The sequence below is a fragment of the Homarus americanus genome, unplaced genomic scaffold (genome assembly GCF_018991925.1).
Source record: "Homarus americanus isolate GMGI-L3 unplaced genomic scaffold, GMGI_Hamer_2.0 scaffold30535, whole genome shotgun sequence".
NCBI lineage: Eukaryota > Metazoa > Arthropoda > Malacostraca > Decapoda > Nephropidae > Homarus > Homarus americanus.
The window spans coordinates 14,080,498-14,099,225 of NW_024732440.1; the positions used below are offsets into that span (position 1 = coordinate 14,080,498).

An 18,728-nucleotide genomic window follows, 5' to 3' on the forward strand; every position below is an offset into this window, starting at 1 on the left:
GTCCAGAGTGAAACATGACAGATTAGAGTGAAACATGACTGTCTGGGATTAAACATGACAGACTAGCTTGGAACATGTCATTCTAGAGTTAATTATGATAGATTAGAGTGAAACATGTGAATCTAGAATGAAGAATGATGATCTAGATAGAAACGTAGCAGTCTAGAGTGAAACACGACGGTCTAGAGTGAATCACGATAGTCTATAGTGAAACAGGCCGGTCTATAATAGACTTCTTGAGTCTAGACTCATGATTCACTCTAATCTGTTATGTTTCACTCTGGACTGTCATGTTTCACTTTGGACTATCATGTTTCACTCTGGGTTGTCATGTTTCACTCCATACCTTCATGTTTGCTCTAAACTATCATGGTTCACTCTAATCTGCCTTGTTTCACTCTAATCCGTCATGTTTCACTCTAGAGTGAAACATGAAAGTTGATACTAGTAGTGGTGAGAGACAGACGACTGCCTGAAGACTGGGTCATTAATGCACTGTCAGTGGTGGGCTGACCGAAGACCTGCTGCAAACAGTTTTCAAACGCTTCTGTGACGTGATTGGAAACGGAGAACCTTTGAGGTATGACCACTGGATGTCCTTGAGGTAAATTGTTGAAGCCTTCGAAAATTGGGAGAGAAACCTGTTTCTTCCACAGTTGCTGATGAGCTTGTTGATTTATGCAGTCCTCAGGCACACTGCTTTCCTGATTACAGAGGCCGCTACGCAGTCCAATAAAAAATAACCACCGTTTTACTTCCCTGGTGAATAGAGCTAAGACTTGTGGACATATAATTTCAGATTCTGATATTCAAATAACAGGATAAAGTACAGTGCACGTAAACATGATAATATAAGAGCAAGGTAAACCACAGCACAGTAAACAGCTCCCCAGAGGACTCAACACATATCTCTTCATTGAGCAGGACGTTGATTTATGCAAAGCGGATTTTCTGACCGCATTCCTTGGTCTAGTATTCACCTGCAGTACATTATGTAACCTCGTATACCCAGACAGGCAGTATTCCTCAACTCTTTAAAAAATGAGGCTGCTTGTTTAGAGATAAAGTTTGTACCAGAACGGTGTTGAGAGAATTGTTTCAAATGTCCACGTCAGGTATGGTGGCGGATCATGTTGCTGACTGCTGATTGTGGGCGCCCCTACTTGACCACACCTAGCTACAACCTTCCCTCTTAACTTTGACGCTGACCACTATGATCAACGAGCAGTTAACTAAAGAGAGATGCAGCGTGCTCAATAACACGTGCTGTACCTCCACCGACCCCTTCCCATCCGCATCGCCCCCCTTCCCATCCCCACCGCCCCCTTCCCCATCCCCACCGCCCCCTTCCCCATCCCCGCCCCTTCCCCATCCCCCGCCCCCATCCCCACATTCCCTTTCCATCCCTCTTCCATCCCTACATCCCCCTTTCCATCCCCACATCCCTCTTCCATTCCCACACCCCCATATCTCATATTATGGGACTTTATAATAACTGTCACACGTGTCATAAAAGTGAAGTACCAACCCGCCCTCCCTGCCTTATCCTGGAGCTGGAGCAAGAACCTGTCATAACATACATTCAGACCAACATTTTGAATACGACTTTTGAGTCCATGGAGAGGTGATGGGCGTGTACTACACTCTTGAAGGTAGTATTGACGGACTGGCGGAGGCTAGACTATTATAATATAGCCTTCCAAGGTTCTCCCCGAGGGTGGGTCGCTAGAACCTACGGTGTTTGTTTGCGACTTTTCACCATCTGGACCTTTGAGCTGGAAGACTAGTGATGAATCAACAAGTAGAGTTATTTATACCTTTTCAAATTAGCATTTTTTTCTTATTCCGAGTTAAAGATGATGTTTCGTGTTGGAGTTATGCAGTGGGTTGTGGGTAACTGATATGAATTGTACCTGTCAAATACCTAGTCTTCTGATGTATATACTGTTCAGTATATTCGATAAATTTATCCTAACCATACCTAACCTAACGCATGGTATTAGTACGCATCTACAGGCCTCTTTCCGGGTCCTGAGATTAAAATGTTCAGAGGGAGGAGGATCAAGGTTACATGTGTTTATGTGTGGTGAGGGGGGTGGTAGGCGGAGGGGAGGAAGAGAGGGATGGGAGGAGCGGGAGTGGGATGGGAGGTTGAGGTGGGGCAGAAGAGAGGGGTGGGAAGGGGAGGGGAGAAAGAGTGGGTAGGGAGAGGGACGGGCAGCAGAGGGGGGGTTGTCGGGGGAAGGGCGGGAGAGAGATGGGGGAGAGTAAGAGGGGGAAAGAGGGATGGGAGAGAGAGGGGAGAAAGAGTGGGGTGGTAGGAGGAGAGGAGAGAAAGACTTAACACAAAGACCTACACGTTGTTATACGAGTGGGGAGGAATATGAGGATGGGAGGGAGAAGGGAATAGGATGTGGAGGCGGGAGGATGTAGTGAAAAATTTGGCTACAGTAATGTTGTTTTGAGTGAGGGTTCATCAGCTGTCTGAGTTAATAGGCATCGAGTACATGTTTTCCTCCTTCATCAACAAACTGTGAATGGTTGTGGGCGTGACGGAGGGAGGGAGGGTAGGGGAGGAGGAGGAGGAGGAGGGCACAAAAGAAGCCCCCCCCCGCGTCCCCACCTCCCTATTACAGAGTGTTCTATATCTGATATGATTTTTATTACTTAATGGATCAATGTAATTAATTACCTTGTGACCTCAATGTACCTTATTTGTTGATACGCCTTGTGACCTCAATGTACCTTATTTGTTGATACGCAGTACTGTAATAACATAATAATGTCATCAGCACCATCCCCTCTCCCCTTCCTACCCTCCCCTTCCTACCCTCCCCTTCCCCCTCCTATTCTCCCATTCCTCCTCCTACCATCTCCTACCATCCCCTCCCCTCCTACCCTTCCCTGCCCCTCCCCTTCCCTCTCCCATCCCTTTCCTCCACATTGTTATGTTGGTGGGACTTCACACGTTCATCCCCGACACCAAACACCCCGGGCAGGTGTTAGCACAAACGCCTCGCCACAAACCTACATATTATTAATCCTCTCTCCTCTCTAATCATCGGCTTGGTCAGGTCGTGTGGTCGTCATCATCGTTATTAATTTTATTTTTTATTTTTTTTTTATTCTAATGGTAACGTCTCAGTGAACCCTCAACCTAATTTTTTTTTCCATTTTATAGTGTACTGGTGACGAGCCAAGTCATAGTCAGATGAAACTAATATTTTTTTTTAAGGATGGAAGAAATTGTGTGTGTGTGAGCTTTAGTTAGGGCTCATATTTTTATGTACGTGATTCTGAACGAGTCTTTGTGTTTCTATTATAGATGCATAGTGTGTGTGTGTGTGTGTGTGTGTGTGTGTGTGTGTGTGTGTGTGTGTGTGTGTGTGTGTGTGTGTGTGTGTGTGTGTGTGATGCATAGTGTGTGTGTGTGTGTGTGTGTGTGTGTGTGTATTTCGAATAAAAATATTGACTCAATACAACAAATAGCTATTGCCTTTTTTTTCCACTTCCTCCACACATTTGAAACAAAGGAGATAGAAAAAAAATTAAAATAGGCGAGGGAGAAAGGAATAAGTTGTTCGGGAAATATACAACGGTAGAGAAGAACACAAAGGAGAGACCTCACTTGTTGACTGCTACTGTGAGGGAGGGAGGGGGAGGGAAGGTAGTGGCACGGACTGTTTATTATCACCTGTACTCTTGCTGCTTTACATACCTAAGTGATTCCTCTGCGTACTCAATCTTAGCATGCAGCCACGCAGGGTAAACAGAGGCAAGTACGCTGGGCGAGTCTAGATGATGCAGCGGCCACAGTTTTGAGCCGCCATGATATAGTGTTCCTGGACATACACACACGCACACACACACACACAAGATTGCATGTATAACAAAGCCAGATGAGTATTATTACACACACATACTCACACACACACACACAACAATTGTGATTTGTCCGTCACGAGAACCATCTCATCAAAACCTTCAGGGGGAGTGTATACTGTTTAACCATTGGTATATTTCTGTTGTTCTGTTCCACGAGTCTTTACCATCACCATCACCACACAAACATCTCGTCCTTGCCTCTCTATAAGGGTTGCAGCCTCGTTTGTATTGCGTTTATTGATGACAAACGCGGATGTTGTTAGTGCAGAAATATTATACTGAGGATATTATTATTTTGTTGTTCCACCGTGAAATTGAAGTGGGTGTATAAAGTTTACTCACTCTCGTCTTTTTTTTTTTGTTACTTATACCACACACACACACACACACACACACACACACACACACACACACACGCCTTAACTTTGATTTTGTTTGTAATTTTTGATGTTTGTTAGTATGTTGGTTTATCTTATCTGATCAATCTTGATTTATTTATTTATTTATTTATTTATCTATGTGTTTATTTATTTATTTATTTATCTGTTTGTTTATGTATTTGTGTTATTTATCTGTTTGTTTATGTATTTGTTTGTTTATGTTTATGTAGGTGTTATTTGCAAGTTATAAGCTTACAACAGGAGAGAAGATATTACTTTTCTCGATCACCTAATATAGTGAAAATTATTATTATTTGTTTTTTCTTTCCGTCTCGTGTTTCTGCCGCGAGGAACGTGTATTTGCCGCTCTGTCAACTCCTGTCAGTATTATTGCCCGTTAGCACCAACGTTTGTTAGTTTCAACTTCTGTCAATTCCGGCGTCTGTGATCACCTACGTCTGTTAGCTCTAGCGTCCTTCAGCACCTGGTTATATTACATCGCCTATGTCTCATTGAGGTCAAGGTGATTTTTCCTCACTGCTTAAGTCCGGTATTTACTCAGTGGTTAAGTCAGGTGTTTACTTTGTGGTTAAGTCAGGTATTTACTCAGTGGTTAAGTCAGGTGTTTACTTTGTGGTTAAGTCAGGTATTTACTCAGTGGTTAAGTCAGGTGTTATTCAGACTTACATAAGAAGAACATAAGAACATAAGAAAATAAGGAGTCTGCAATAGGCCGGTTGGCCTGTGCATGGCAGCTCCTGTCGAGAGTTACTACCACTCTCTATCATCCATGAATCTATCTAGCCTCCTTTTGAAACTTTCCAGAGTTCCCGCACTTACTACAAAGTTGCTAAGCTTGTTCCACTCGTCTACCACCCTATTTGTGAACCAGTTTCTTCCTATCTCCCTCCTAAACCTAAACTTATCCAACTTGAATCCGTTGCTCCGAGTCCTATCCTGCTCGGATATTATAAGAACTTTATCTATATCCCCTTTATTGATTCCTTTCACCCACTTGAATACTTCTATCATGTCTCCCCGCACTCTTCGTCTTTCTAGGGAATGCAAGTTAAGTTTCTTTAACTTATCCTGATATGGAAGGTTTCTAAGTCCCTGAATCATTTTTGTCATTCTCCGCTGCACCGACTCTAGTGAATTTATATCCATTCTATAATAGGGGCACCAGAACTGAACCGCATAATCGAGGTGCGGCCTAACTAGCGCAAGATATAGTTGCAATAAGACCTCTGCATTCTTGTTACTTACACTTCTAGATATAAAACCCAATACTCTGTTTGCCTTATTTCGAACATTAACGCACTGTTTTACGTGTTTGTTGACTGACCTGCGATTGTGTTGTTGTCGTGTTATTCTCCTGTATGGCAGAAATGTCCTCACCACACACTTAGATGTCCTCACCACACACTTAGATGTCCTCACCACACACTTAGATGTCCTCTCCACACACTTAGATGTCCTCACCACACACTTAGATGTCCTCACCACACACTTAGATGTCCTCACCACACACTTAGATGTCCTCACCACACACTTAGATGTCCTCACCACACACACTTAGATGTCCTCACCACACACTTAGATGTCCTCACCACACACTCAGAGTTACCACTGATTGGCTCCCCTGATCACTGCCTCTCCCACCTGCAGTGCCCACCACCTCCCCTAACCCACGTCCCACCCACCCCTCTCCCTCTTGCCTACCACATAAATCATCTCTAAAAAAATATCTATTCTCGAAGTATTAATATTTCTTGTAACACCTACTACATTTACAGTACCTGCTTTTATTGTACCATCAAAACCGTTTTATCGGAAATCATCATGTAAATAAATAAGTAACTACCATTGTACAAAACATAATTGCCAACTAGACATAATCCTGACAGCTCTGTCCTCTTGTTCAATCTTATTACTGTACAACCCAGGTTGTACTGCTCCCCCATTATACTTATGTTTTTCAATTCCACTGTAAAAAAAAAAATATATATATATATATATATATATATATATATATATATATATATATATATATATATATATATATATATATATATATATATATATATATATATATATATATAGTAAATACAAAATAAATAAAATAAATAAATAAATAATAATAATAAAATAAATAAATTGATAACCGTGGTAACATTATGAGATGTACTTATTACTACCATGCTATTGTACTATTCCAGATGATATTAAATGTTACATAATACTTCCTTGAGATAAATGTATAGTATATATCAGGTGCCACTAAGACAGCTCAGGTTCTCAACTGGCTCAGCCATGTTAATATTGTTATTATTATCCTCTCTGTATCTGTGTTTTTCTGGCTAAATAAAATGTTTCAATTCACTTCCTTTCCTACCCCCCTTTCTCTCTCTCCTTCCTCTATTCTTATCACCTCCATTCCCCTTCCTATCACCTCATTACCCCCTCTTACCGCATCCCTTCCCCTCTAACCTCTTACTACCACCTCCCTTTCTCCAACCACTTCCCTTCCCCTTACCACCCCCCCCCTCCCCTACGCTCCCTTCCTCCTCCAACGCCTTCCTTCCCCCTCCTACGTCGTCCCGTTCCCCTTCCTTCCTCTACTACTACTACCGCCTTTCCTTCTATCACCTCCCTTGCTCCTTCTCACCCCCCCTCTCTCCTACCACGTCCTTTCCCTATTTCTTCCCCTCCCAACCTCTCTCACCCCCTCCATGTCCTCACTCTTCTCCGTTTCCTGATGTTATTTACGTCGCTGCCATCCTCTCTCCTACCCCCTCTCTCCCACAACCTCCATCCTACCCCTCTTCTTCAAGCCCTCCATCTTACCTTCCCCCTTCCTACCCCTCCTCCTCACACCCTCCATCCCTACCCCTCTTCTTCATACCCTCCATCTTACCCCTTCCCCCTTCCTACCCCTCTCTCTCACAACCTCCATCCTACCCCTCCCACACCACACCCCCATGCTTTCCCTCCCACCATCCCCACACTACCTCTCCCCTCACACCCTCCATGCCATCCCAACCTCATGCACCCCATCCTACCCTCCAACCATCCTCCACCCTGCCCCACCCCCAAACACATAAGTGTTGTGATAATTTGCTGGCTTTCACCCCTAGAGTAGGTAGTTCTACACTGGTCAGAGAGGAGAGCTCATCTCTCTCAGTTCTACACTGCTTTCTTATGTGAACGCATCGTTCTTCATCAAGGGAACGCATAACTATTGCTTCTCATACATAAGTTGCCCCCAACTTCACCAACTACCTCACTTGATTTTTCACAAAGGCTCCTGTGTCTATTTCCCCATTCTCCCTCCCCCTCCTCCACGCCAACCTGGAGATGTGAGAATGCAAATAACTGGCTCCCAGAAGCTACGGCACAGAGAAGTTCCTGCAGTGAATTTACAAACTAATATATGAGTTGAGAACTCGACTAACTAACTTGCGGCGCAAAACAAGATCCGAGGTAAAACCTTGACCTTCACCTGAACCAAGAACTACGAGGTTTATTCCTACATTGTGAAAGGGTTTAAAAAGCCTTTTGATCTTGAAATTTGGGTCCATGAGAGTGGACAAACGGAACTGGCAAACTTAATGGTGCCTCAAATACTCTGATACTCTCCGGTATAGAGGCTATACCACCGTAATTCTAATCAAAGGTTAGAGGGTGAATTAGTCTACAAGGATTGAAGACTGCGCTAAGGAATGGGTCAGTGGAGGCTCAGGTGCAACACAAGACAATGGTTCGATATACAGTGAAGTGTGGCGGGAGTTGGGGGAGCAGGTGTCCAGGTAGTTTGTGTGAGTGCGTGCGTGGCAGACATAGGGCTGGTAAAAATCATAATCTTGTACAGGTAATTGATTTCGATTATGGTGTATTCATAATTGTATTTGTAATATAAATAATTTTTATTCATGTAATCGTAATTCTAATTCTAATTAGAATTACCTCACCTGATTATAATCAGGTGAGGGAAGGTTTACAGTACTAGTGAACACAGTACGTAGTATGTACACACACAGACAAAATATGAAGTTACAATGTTCCTTCTAATGTTTATATGAGACGGTTTTCAAAATTGTTGACGTCATAGTCTTTTTCCTTTAGATTAGGTTAGGTGAAATGAAGTGAGGTTACGTTAGATGGTGTATGGTTAGGTTAGGTTAGGTTAAGTGGTGTGTGGTTGAGTCAGGTGAGGTTAGGTTAGGTTTGCTTCTGTTAGGTTAAGTTTGGTTATGTTAGGTTAAGTTAGGCTAGGTTAGGTGGAGTTTGGTTATGTTAGGTGGTGTGGTTAGGTTAAATGAATTGTGGTTAGGTTAGGTGAAATGTGGTGAGGTGAAGTATAGAATGGTTAGGTTAGGTGGAGTGTGGTTGGGTCAGGTGAGGTTAGTTTAAGTGAAGTGTGCTTAGGAGAGGTGAAGAGAAGTATGGTTAGGTTAGGTGAAGTATGATTAGGTTATGTTAGGTGAGGTGTGGTTAGGTTAGGTGAGGTGAAGTGTGGTTAGGTTATGTGGAGTTATCTAGTTTGGGACATTCTGGAAGGGTAAAGTGACATATAGAATGAGGGAAAAATTATTAATGAGTAGCAGGAGACAGGCTGTGAGGCAGACTGAACTCTCTATCACAGGTGTTCTCAACCAGGGGGGAATTCCCCCCAGGGGGGGAATTCAGATTTTCAGGGGGGGAAACTGATTCGGGAGCAAGAGATATGTTCGATGAGAAATCAATCACAGAATTTTGGCCCTTGATGTGCGATTCCTACCCAAAAGTGGCAGAAAGAGCTATCCGTGCATTGCTTCCGTTTGTGTCGACATATCTTTGTGAGTCAGGCTTTTCAACTCTGTTGCAAATTAAAACGAAGCAACGTAGTAGATTAGAGGTAGAAAATGACCTGCGTTGTGCCCTTTCAAACACTCCTCCGCGTATCCCAGAATTGGCGAAGAAAAAACAATCACAGTTTTCTCATTGACTGTAATCTTCATCCGAATAAAATTAATTACAAATTTACAATATCCTGGTATTCTATTGAACTTTTTGTTTATTGCATTATGCTTCAGTTTGGTCTGTTAAGTAATTCATTATAAATAAAAAAAAAACTATTTTACTTTTATTCAAGTTTTATAAATCCATCAACATTTTCAATTGGCATTTAATTTGTAAAACTCCACTATAAAAATAATCCATGTAAAATTGTAATTGTATATGTACTAATATGAAAAAAATAAAGGATTTTCAGTATTTATTTGGAATGCACTTTTTGAGGCAGACAATCTTGGAAAGGAGGGGGAATGACATTCTGACATATGGTGAAAGGGGTGCATGGGGCAAACAAGGTTGAGAACTACTAGTCTATCATGATCCTCAAAACTTACAACGTGTTGTCCATCCTGTGATAAAAACACAAATTGTCGCATTATTATAAAAACAAACATAAAAGAGAGAATTGTGAAACATTGATTCATAACTTGTAATTAAGTAAGTTTGGGTGTGTAGACGTATGATTATTCAACAAATACCAACTATGTGTGTGTGTGCAATAAATTATAATAATAATAATAATAATAATAATAATAATAATTATTATCATCGGTTTATTTAAAAAGTTCAGCAGCCTGAAGGCTGAAAATATACATTGGACAGAAATGACTTAGTACATGCAAAGGGTTGTTTACCAAAAGGTTTCATTACTAAAGGGAACATGAAATGAACATACAAATTATAATTAACAGTTGATGGCCGGGGCTGGTCTCTTGCCCTACTGTGTGAGGTCGCGTAAAACACGTGGTGCAGTAGCTCGTCCGTAGGTGTTGATATGAAAGACCCTCACCGGTGGTGTGGGTAGTGTGGAGTCTCAGTAACTCGCACTCTGCTGAGTGGTGTTGTGTTATCTCGTGGTCAGGTGTAAAGCCGACCCACGGTTGTTCCCTGGGTGGACTGATTAAAACTGCCTGGTCGGTACCACATTGGTGGGTCACGGCTCTAGCTGGTACTGTCTAGTGCTGAATTCACTGGCTTTAAACACTACTTTCCGAAACGAAATTGTCACTTTTGGTGGGGAGGAGGGGGTGGGTGGAGTTGGCCAACATTGCCCATGGCAACTGCCGGCTCCACCAGCTTAAGCGGTCAGATCGCGGCTCATAGCTAATGTCCTTTTTTTTTGATAGAAGAAAAATCAATTGGTGATGCGTAGTTAATGTGATAAAACCACACAGTGCCAGGGTAGAATGTGTCGGCCAGGAATGAGGCAACACAGGTGGTGATGGTGGTTAAACTCGGCCCCCTGTCATGACCTCCATTTCTCCTTTCTCAGTATGTGTCTCTTTCTGTTGCTCTCTATCTTTGTTTCTTTCCTATTATTCCCCTCTCACTTGTCTTCCGTGTGTGCGACCTAAGCTGGTTGCCCCTCCCTGGCTGGGTGTCTGGCGCGGTGTGTCACTCTGCCTCAAGACCTCAGGCTCGCCTCTACCCCTCACAGGCACCTCCCTCACTCTCGCTCTCACCGCCAACCCTTCCACAACGCAGCAGGTCGGCTCCTCACTCTCACCGCTGCTGCCTCTCACAACACGTGCTAGGCACCGCCTTCTCTCGTCACTCATACACCCGGTGGCTGTTATGAAGGACCCTTGTCAAATACACCTGGAAGTATAGTAGATAGTGTGTGTGGTGATTTACCTTCATAAAAACATTAGATGTACTGCTGGTCACTAATTGTTTCCGGGTACTGTAGTGCAAGTGGCAGTATATTGCAGGTATCTGTTGAAGAAGTCCAATGGCTGAAGATGAAGTTTTCAATGTTGAAATTGAGAAAATCTCGCCACGTCTCAACTGGACGGAGTGTATGGGGAACGAGACCGTAGAGAACGGGAGTGAGTGTGTGTTGGTGAGGGGAATCGCCCAGGTCTCTGTAAGGGATGAATCTCTGGCCAGCGTGGAGGTGACAGTGCTGGCCCTGTTGCTGGTGCTCATCTTGGTGTCCAACAGCCTGGTGCTGGCCGCCCTCATCAGGTCCTCCTTCATGCGGCCCATGTCCCGCACCTATTTCTTCATGATGCACATCTGCCTCGCCGACCTCATGGTTGGGCTCTTCAACGTGCTGTCTCAGCTGGCCTGGGAGCTAACCTACTACTTCCGCGGCCCCAACTGGCTCTGCAAAAGTGTCAAATTCATGCAGGTGATGCCTTTGTACTTGTCACCGCTGCTGCTTACCTGTCTGGCCCTGGACAGGTATCGGGCCATCTCGTGGCGGTCGGGAAGCAGCCTGTGGTCGTCGCCGCAGATGGTACGTGTGGTGTGGGTCGTGTCAGCCATCCTGGCACTGCCCCAGGCCTTTGTGTTCTCCAGGAAAAGGTTGGAGTCTGGTGAATTTAACTGCTGGGCAGACTTTCACGACGCGTGGGGCATCAAGGCCTACGTGGTGTACTTCGTGTGTGCGGCCTTCTTCGGCCCCATGCTGGTGACTGTGTACTGCTACACCTGCATCACGATGAAGGTGTGGCGGTACTCTCGGTACAGACGAGGCTACGTGCCCCTCAGGATCATGATGCTCCGCAAGCTGTGTTGTGTGGATGACGACACCTCCTGCGAACCTTCTGATGGATGGGGTCCGTCGACTGTGTCAGCAGGGTCATTCAACACCCTCCGTGTGGGCCGCGTACCCCTGGTGGTACACAGCTTCCCTAACGTGCCCCAGCCTCTGTCTCTGGCCAAGATGAAGACCATCAAGCTCACCCTTGTCATCACCTTCTTCTTCATCGTCTGCCACGCCCCCTTCTCCGTTACACAGCTTTACCACGCCTTCTCTACCTCGCCACCAGGTCAGTATACTCAGGTGTGTTGAACCTTCATGTCAGTACACTGACTTGTTGAACCTTCATGAGGTCAGTATACTGAGGTTTGGTGAACCTTCATGAGGTCAGTATACTGAGGTGTGTTGAGCCTTCATAAGGTCAGTATACTGAGGTGTGGTGAACCTTCATAAGGTCAGTATACTGAGGTGTGTTGAGCCTTCATAAGGTCAGTATACTGAGGTGTGTTGAACCTTCATAAGGTCAGTATACTGAGCTGTGGTGAACCTTCATAAGGTCAGTATACTGAGGTGTGTTGAGCCTTCATAAGGTCAGTATACTGAGGTGTGTTGAGCCTTCATAAGGTCAGTATACTGAGGTGTGTTGAACCTTCATAAGGTCAGTATACTGAGGTGTGTTGAGCCTTCATAAGGTCAGTATACTGAGGTGTGTTGAGCCTTCATAAGGTCAGTATACTGAGGTGTGTTGAGCCTTCATAAGGTCAGTATACTGGGGTGTTGAGCCTTCATAAGGTCAGTATACTGAGGTGTGTTGAGCCTTCATAAGGTCAGTATACTGAGGTGTGTTGAACCTTCATAAGGTCAGTATACTGAGGTGTGGTGAACCTTCATAAGGTCAGTATACTCAGATGTGTTGAACCTTCATAAGGTCAATATACTCAGATGTGTTGAACCTTCATAAGGTCAGTATACTGAGGTGTGTTGAACCTTCATAAGGTCAGTATACTGAGGTGTGTTGAACCTTCATAAGGTCAATATACTCAGATTTGTTGAACCTTCATAAGGTCAGTATACTGAGGTGTGTTGAACCTTCATAAGGTCAATATACTCAGATGTGTTGAACCTTCATAAGGTCAGTATACTCAGATGTGTTGAACCTTCATAAGGTCAGTATACTGAGGTGTGTTGAACCTTCATAAGGTCAGTATACTGAGGTGTGGTGAACCTTCATAAGGTCAGTATACTGAGGTGTGTTGAACCTTCATAAGGTAAGTATACTGAGGTGTGTTGAACCTTCATAAGGTCAATATACTCAGATGTGTTGAACCTTCATAAGGTAAGTATACTGATGTGTGTTGAACCTTCATAAGGTCAATATACTCAGATACTCAGATGTGTTGAACCTTCATGAGGTCAGTATACTGAGGTGTGTTGAACCTTCATAAGGTCAGTATACTCAGATGTGTTGAACCTTCATGAGGTCAGTATACTGAGGTGTGTTGAGCCTTCATAAGGTCAGTATACTGAGGTGTGTTGAACCTTCATGAGGTCAGTATACTGAGGTGTGGTGAACCTTCATAAGGTCAGTATACTGAGGTGTGTTGAGCCTTCATAAGGTCAGTATACTGAGGTGTGTTGAACCTTCTGTAATGAGACGAATCTCACAAGAAGAGAATTTCATATATAGGTAGGAAGTATAGAGAGTAGGAATGTAAAGATAGGAAACTTGGTAGCTTGGCCTGGATGTTATTTGCACAGCGTCACTACGCTTATCTTATCTCGTATGTCAATACACATATATCACTTCTTAAAGGGACAACTTGTTAAACACCTCTTGATACAACTATTTATTACTTCACTCAATGACATGGACACATTAATATCACTATTATATCGGGGTACTAACACATTATGCTTTACGTTACTTGACACTGACTCTCGGACACACCTGAATGAATACACTTCCCACAGTAGGTAACTCACCCTAGGACGTTCTGACAAGACTCACGTGTACCCTGACGTAGGCCCAGTGAGTGCTGGCTGGGCTGCCTCCTATGGGAGAGTCTGCTTAGCTGGCGATGCCGTGGTCTGGTCGGGAGGTCTCCCTCCCGACCTGGGGAGGGGACGTGCGTGACTCTGCTTAGTGAACCGAGTGACGACCCGAACGGGAGGGGGATGACAGCAACCAGAATGAGAATCAGTATGACCAGAATCAGAATGATAATGATAATGATAATGTTCGTGGACGGGACTGTAGGGCCTTTATATGGGGTCGGCCCAGCCGGCTTCTGACCTCTAACAATTAACACTAAACTGGTTTGATCTCGATAGCTGTGTGCAGGTGTGGTCCTGGCCAGGTGTCTTGGCTAGGTGCGGTTGCAGGTCACCCGGCTCACGTCATTAGCGGGCGAGGTCAAGTCCCTTGGGTCGACCTGAGGTGTGTCAACCCGGAATGTGGTGGTACCACGAGGTCTGCAGTGCTCTTGCTGTTATATGCGGCATAATTCTGGGCTGTAAGGTTGGGTCTGACAATCACTCATTACACTTCATAAGGTCAGTATACTGAGGTGTGTTGAACCTTCATAAGGTCAGTATACTGAGGTGTGTTGAGCTTTCATAAGGTCAGTATACTGAGGTGTGTTGAACCTTCATGAGGTCAGTATACTGAGGTGTGGTGAACCTTCATAAGGTCAGTATACTGAGGTGTGTTGAACCTTCATAAGGTCAGTATACTGAGGTGTGTTGAGCCTTCATAAGGTCAGTATACTGAGGTGTGTTGAACCTTCATGAGGTCAGTATACTGAGGTGTGTTGAACCTTCATAAGGTCAGTATACTGAGGTGTGTTGAGCCTTCATAAGGTCAGTATACTGAGGTGTGTTGAACCTTCATAAGGTCAGTATACTGAGGTGTATTGAACCTTCATAAGGTCAATATACTCAGATGTGTTGAACCTTCATAAGGTCAGTATACTGAGGTGTGTTGAACCTTCATAAGGTCAGTATACTGAGGTGTGTTGAACCAGTATACTGAGGTTTGGTGAGCCTTTACCTCTGACATACTCGTTATGATATAATGCAACTCACACTGAGTTTTGTTTTAGTCTGTGGATGTTTGAGAGTGAAGTCAATATCTTTCAATTTGGGAGTATGTTTACTGAATATCTAAACATATATTATGTGGTAGAATTATTTGGCGAGAGAGAGAGAGAGAGAGAGAGAGAGAGAGAGAGAGAGAGAGAGAGAGTGCATAATGGTGGCTGTCACACCCCCTTCCTCTACCATCAGTCACTGTTGTGTTGTCACTCGTGTTGTCACTCACGAGTCACTGTTCATATGTGTCACTCACCAGTCACTCGTGTTATCACTCACCAGTCACTCGTGTTGTCACTCACCAGTCACTCGTGTTGTCACTCACCAGTCACTTCCTTCTGGTGTTTCCTTGTTCGGTCCTCGGGTGTCTGGGCTGGCAGAGGGACATTGATTATATATAGAGGTGAACAACACAACAAATTTGTTTTCGAAGTCTCTCAACCTGTACACTTCCTGCTGTAAGAAAGTGTTGCTGTTTTATTGACAATAATTATAGTCATTCTCAAAACAGAAACTTCAATTCCTTTCAGAAAATCTGTGAACAAAACAATGAGTGCTTCTATTGGTAGACAAAATAATTTGTGTTATTTATTCTTTGTCTCTTCTCGGTGTATAAAATGTAAGTAGATCAATTATGGGTTACACGTAATGGTAAGTAATTCGGTCTTGAATTCTCATAATTGAAGCTCTGCAGGAGTTTTAAATTTAGAAATTTCTAAAGTTTGGGAATAAATACCTTCTCGTTGTTCACCTTTTTTTTAAACAATAATATCCCCGTCTGTAGAAAATACATTGTCCCCAAACCCTCCTAACAATATTTCTCAGTTTTTGCTTTGAAGAAGAAAAAGAAGAACTCATTTTAGGCTTTGTCGCTCAAAATATTTCCCGTACTACTTGACTCACCTGTGGGAGCGCGACTGTCGCCATAGTAGCGTGGCATAATTAAACTTGTCGAGTTTCTTTCCGTCAATTCACGCAGCGGACCGTGACAAAAATAAACATATATTGACGCCTAACGCCGATTCAGCCACACTGATTTATATGGAGCTAAATGTTGATAAAAACAAACACTTTGGAGTTCCTCTTATAGCGGAGTGATATTAATAAATGGAAATAGTCAAAATAGGAATATTAACACGAAATAGGAAATTATAAATCAATAGCACTCAGGTCTCTTGTTTGAATATCAGGGCTCTAATCATCACAATCACCATCATCATCATTTACCATCAACACTATTACTATATCGTCATTGTTACCATTATCATCATCACCAAAGTTAAGAAGATAATGTTTTATTCTTCAGAGTTAATTTGTTTGTCTTGGTTCGGTTAGATTAAGATTTGGTTTGATGTGGTTAGGTTAGGCTGAGTTGTTTAGAGTGTAGTTTCAACCAGGCACCCCTCCTCTCCTTGTCCAACCCATTTCACTCTCTCTCTCTCTCTCTCACCATTCTCTGTTCACTCACCTCTCTCTCACCTCATTCTTAATTCTTTCTCTCTCACCCCATTCTTCATTCTCTCTATCCCAACTCATTCTCAATTTCTTATCTCTCCCCTCTCTCACTTTAATCGTTCTCACTCTATTCCTCACCCCTGGATAAGTGATATGGTCGGGATAATATTGGCCACATCTGCAGCAAGATGGCCAATCGTTACCTGTGAGTGAACGTTATATTTCACGTATAATAGCGCCATCTGTTGTAATAGTGTTGGGTCGTGTGAGGGTTAAGGCAGGGTGGTTGCCCATGAGAACGTACAGTATCATTTAACAGCAATTTCTCTTGTTATTTTCGGTCCTGGCAGTTCCACAGATATTTTATTAATCCCGGGAATTTGATTTAAGCTTTTGATGTTGGATTTATCTGTACTTGAACCAATGTCAGAATGAGCGGTTTACATGTATTTTTTTATTATTATTCCGGCGGTGAAATCAATTGTATATACTGGATAGTGCTCATATTTCCTGATTCTCGACGTAAAATAATTTGTTTTCCCGTAGATTTTGAAAAATTTAATATGGTGAAGTTCATAGGAGGAAATATGACCATAATATTTCCTTTCAACGAGATTCAGTGAAATGGATGCACTCGGTCAGAAGTATGAGTGTGTACCATATTGTCTCTGGAACCTGTGTGTGTGTGTGTGTGTGTGTGTGTGTGTGTGTGTGTGTGTGTGTGTGTGTGTGTGTGTGTGTGTGTGTGTGTGTGTGTGTGTGTGTGTGTGTTGTGTGTGTGTGTGTGTGTGTGTGTGTGTGTGTGTGTGTGTGTGTGTGTGTGTGTGTGTGTGTGTGTGTGTGTGTGTGTGTGTGTGTGTGTGTGTGTGTGTGTGTGTGTGTGTGTGTGTGTGTGTGTGTGTGTGTGTGTGTGTGTGTGTGTGTGTGTGTGTGTGTGTGTGTGTGTGTGTGTGTGTGTGTGTGTGTGTGTGTGTGTGTGTGTGTGTGTGTGTGTGTGTGTGTGTGTGTGTGTGTGTGTGTGTGTGTGTGTGTGTGTGTGTGTGTGTGTGTGTGTGTGTGTGTGTGTGTGTGTGTGAAGAAGACGACAACGTTTGGAGTGTATCAGTGGACTAAAGAATCATTGTCGTGCTAATATATAACCCCTGGATTTAAACCCATACCGAAATTCAAGTGTCTGGAACATATTTATTTGCCCAGTTTAAGAATTCATGGTGTCGAGCTAATGAGCTTCCTTCCCAAACGCTTCAAACTGCTGGCCTTCCGTGAGTCGATTCTGAAAATTTCTGGTCAGTCAGTAGTCAAGGTGAGGCAGCAGTGTTCTCAAGGTCATTTGGCTGGCAACACACGTTATACTCTTAAGTGTGATATTTGTCGGACACAGTCAGTTTATTTTCCTTCGCTTGTTTCTGTTTAGCATTTTAATGACAATTCAACGGCGTTACTTGGTGGTACTACTACAGTATTACAAAGTTATTAGAAAGATGTTAATGAAGAACATCTCCATAACACATTATCCTTGATGGAACAAAAGTCGTCTGGTGTCGTCATTAGTTGTTGGTACACCCCCCACCCTCCCCCCTTCTCCCTCTCTCTCTTTGTTTCGCCCTGAGGCAAAAGTCGGAGTAAAGGAGAGAGAACTGATAAATGATAAGTCATACATCTAGCAATGATGGGTCATGATTGGAAACGTGTATCCAGTATACCGTAGCAAACACGGAGGTGATGTTAGAAAAAATGTGGCTTATTTGTTCTATTGACATGACAAGAAGATTAATGGGTAAGACCACGCACTCCCTTCCTCCACCTACCCTCCTTTTCTTCCTTCCCTCCTTTTCTTCCTTCCCTCCTCTCCTCCTTCTTCCCTTGCGACCTGCTGCTACTTTGAACACTTTATCTCTGCTGCTGCTGACCTGAGTATTAACACTGGTGTGTCCTCAGCAGGGTCCACCTACCACCCGATGAGCGTGATTATACTGCTCCTCCCATCGCTGCCCTCCTGCGCCAACCCCTGGATATACCTGTGTTTCTCCGAGAACCTTCTGAACCAGATCTGTGTGGGTAAATTCATTCTTTTCTGCCTGCCCACCTGCCCGCCTGCCCACCTGCCCGCCTGCCTGCACCTTGTTTTATGTTGTATGGCTACCTGTTGTATTGTGTTGTTTGGCTACCTGTTGTATTGTGTTGTGTGGCTACCTGTTGTACTGTGTTGTGTTGTGTGGTTACCTGTTGTACTGTGTTGTGTTGTATGGCTACCTGTTGTACTGTGTTGTGTTGTATGGCTACCTGTTGTACTGTGTTGTGTTGTATGGCTACCTGTTGTACTGTGTTGTGTTGTTTGGCTACCTGTTGTACTGTGTTGTGTTGTATGGCTACCT

General features: G+C 43.6%; 1 protein-coding gene across 1 annotated transcript; it reads left to right on the forward strand.

Moving 5' to 3' along the window:
• The first annotated feature begins 11,052 nt into the window (after positions 1 to 11,052).
• Positions 11,053 to 12,120, forward strand: LOC121868699 (oxytocin receptor-like). The gene has a single exon (XM_042369536.1). It carries the CDS (start codon positions 11,053 to 11,055, stop codon positions 12,118 to 12,120), a length of 1,068 nt encoding a protein of 355 aa, XP_042225470.1.
• The last annotated feature ends 6,608 nt before the right edge of the window (positions 12,121 to 18,728 follow it).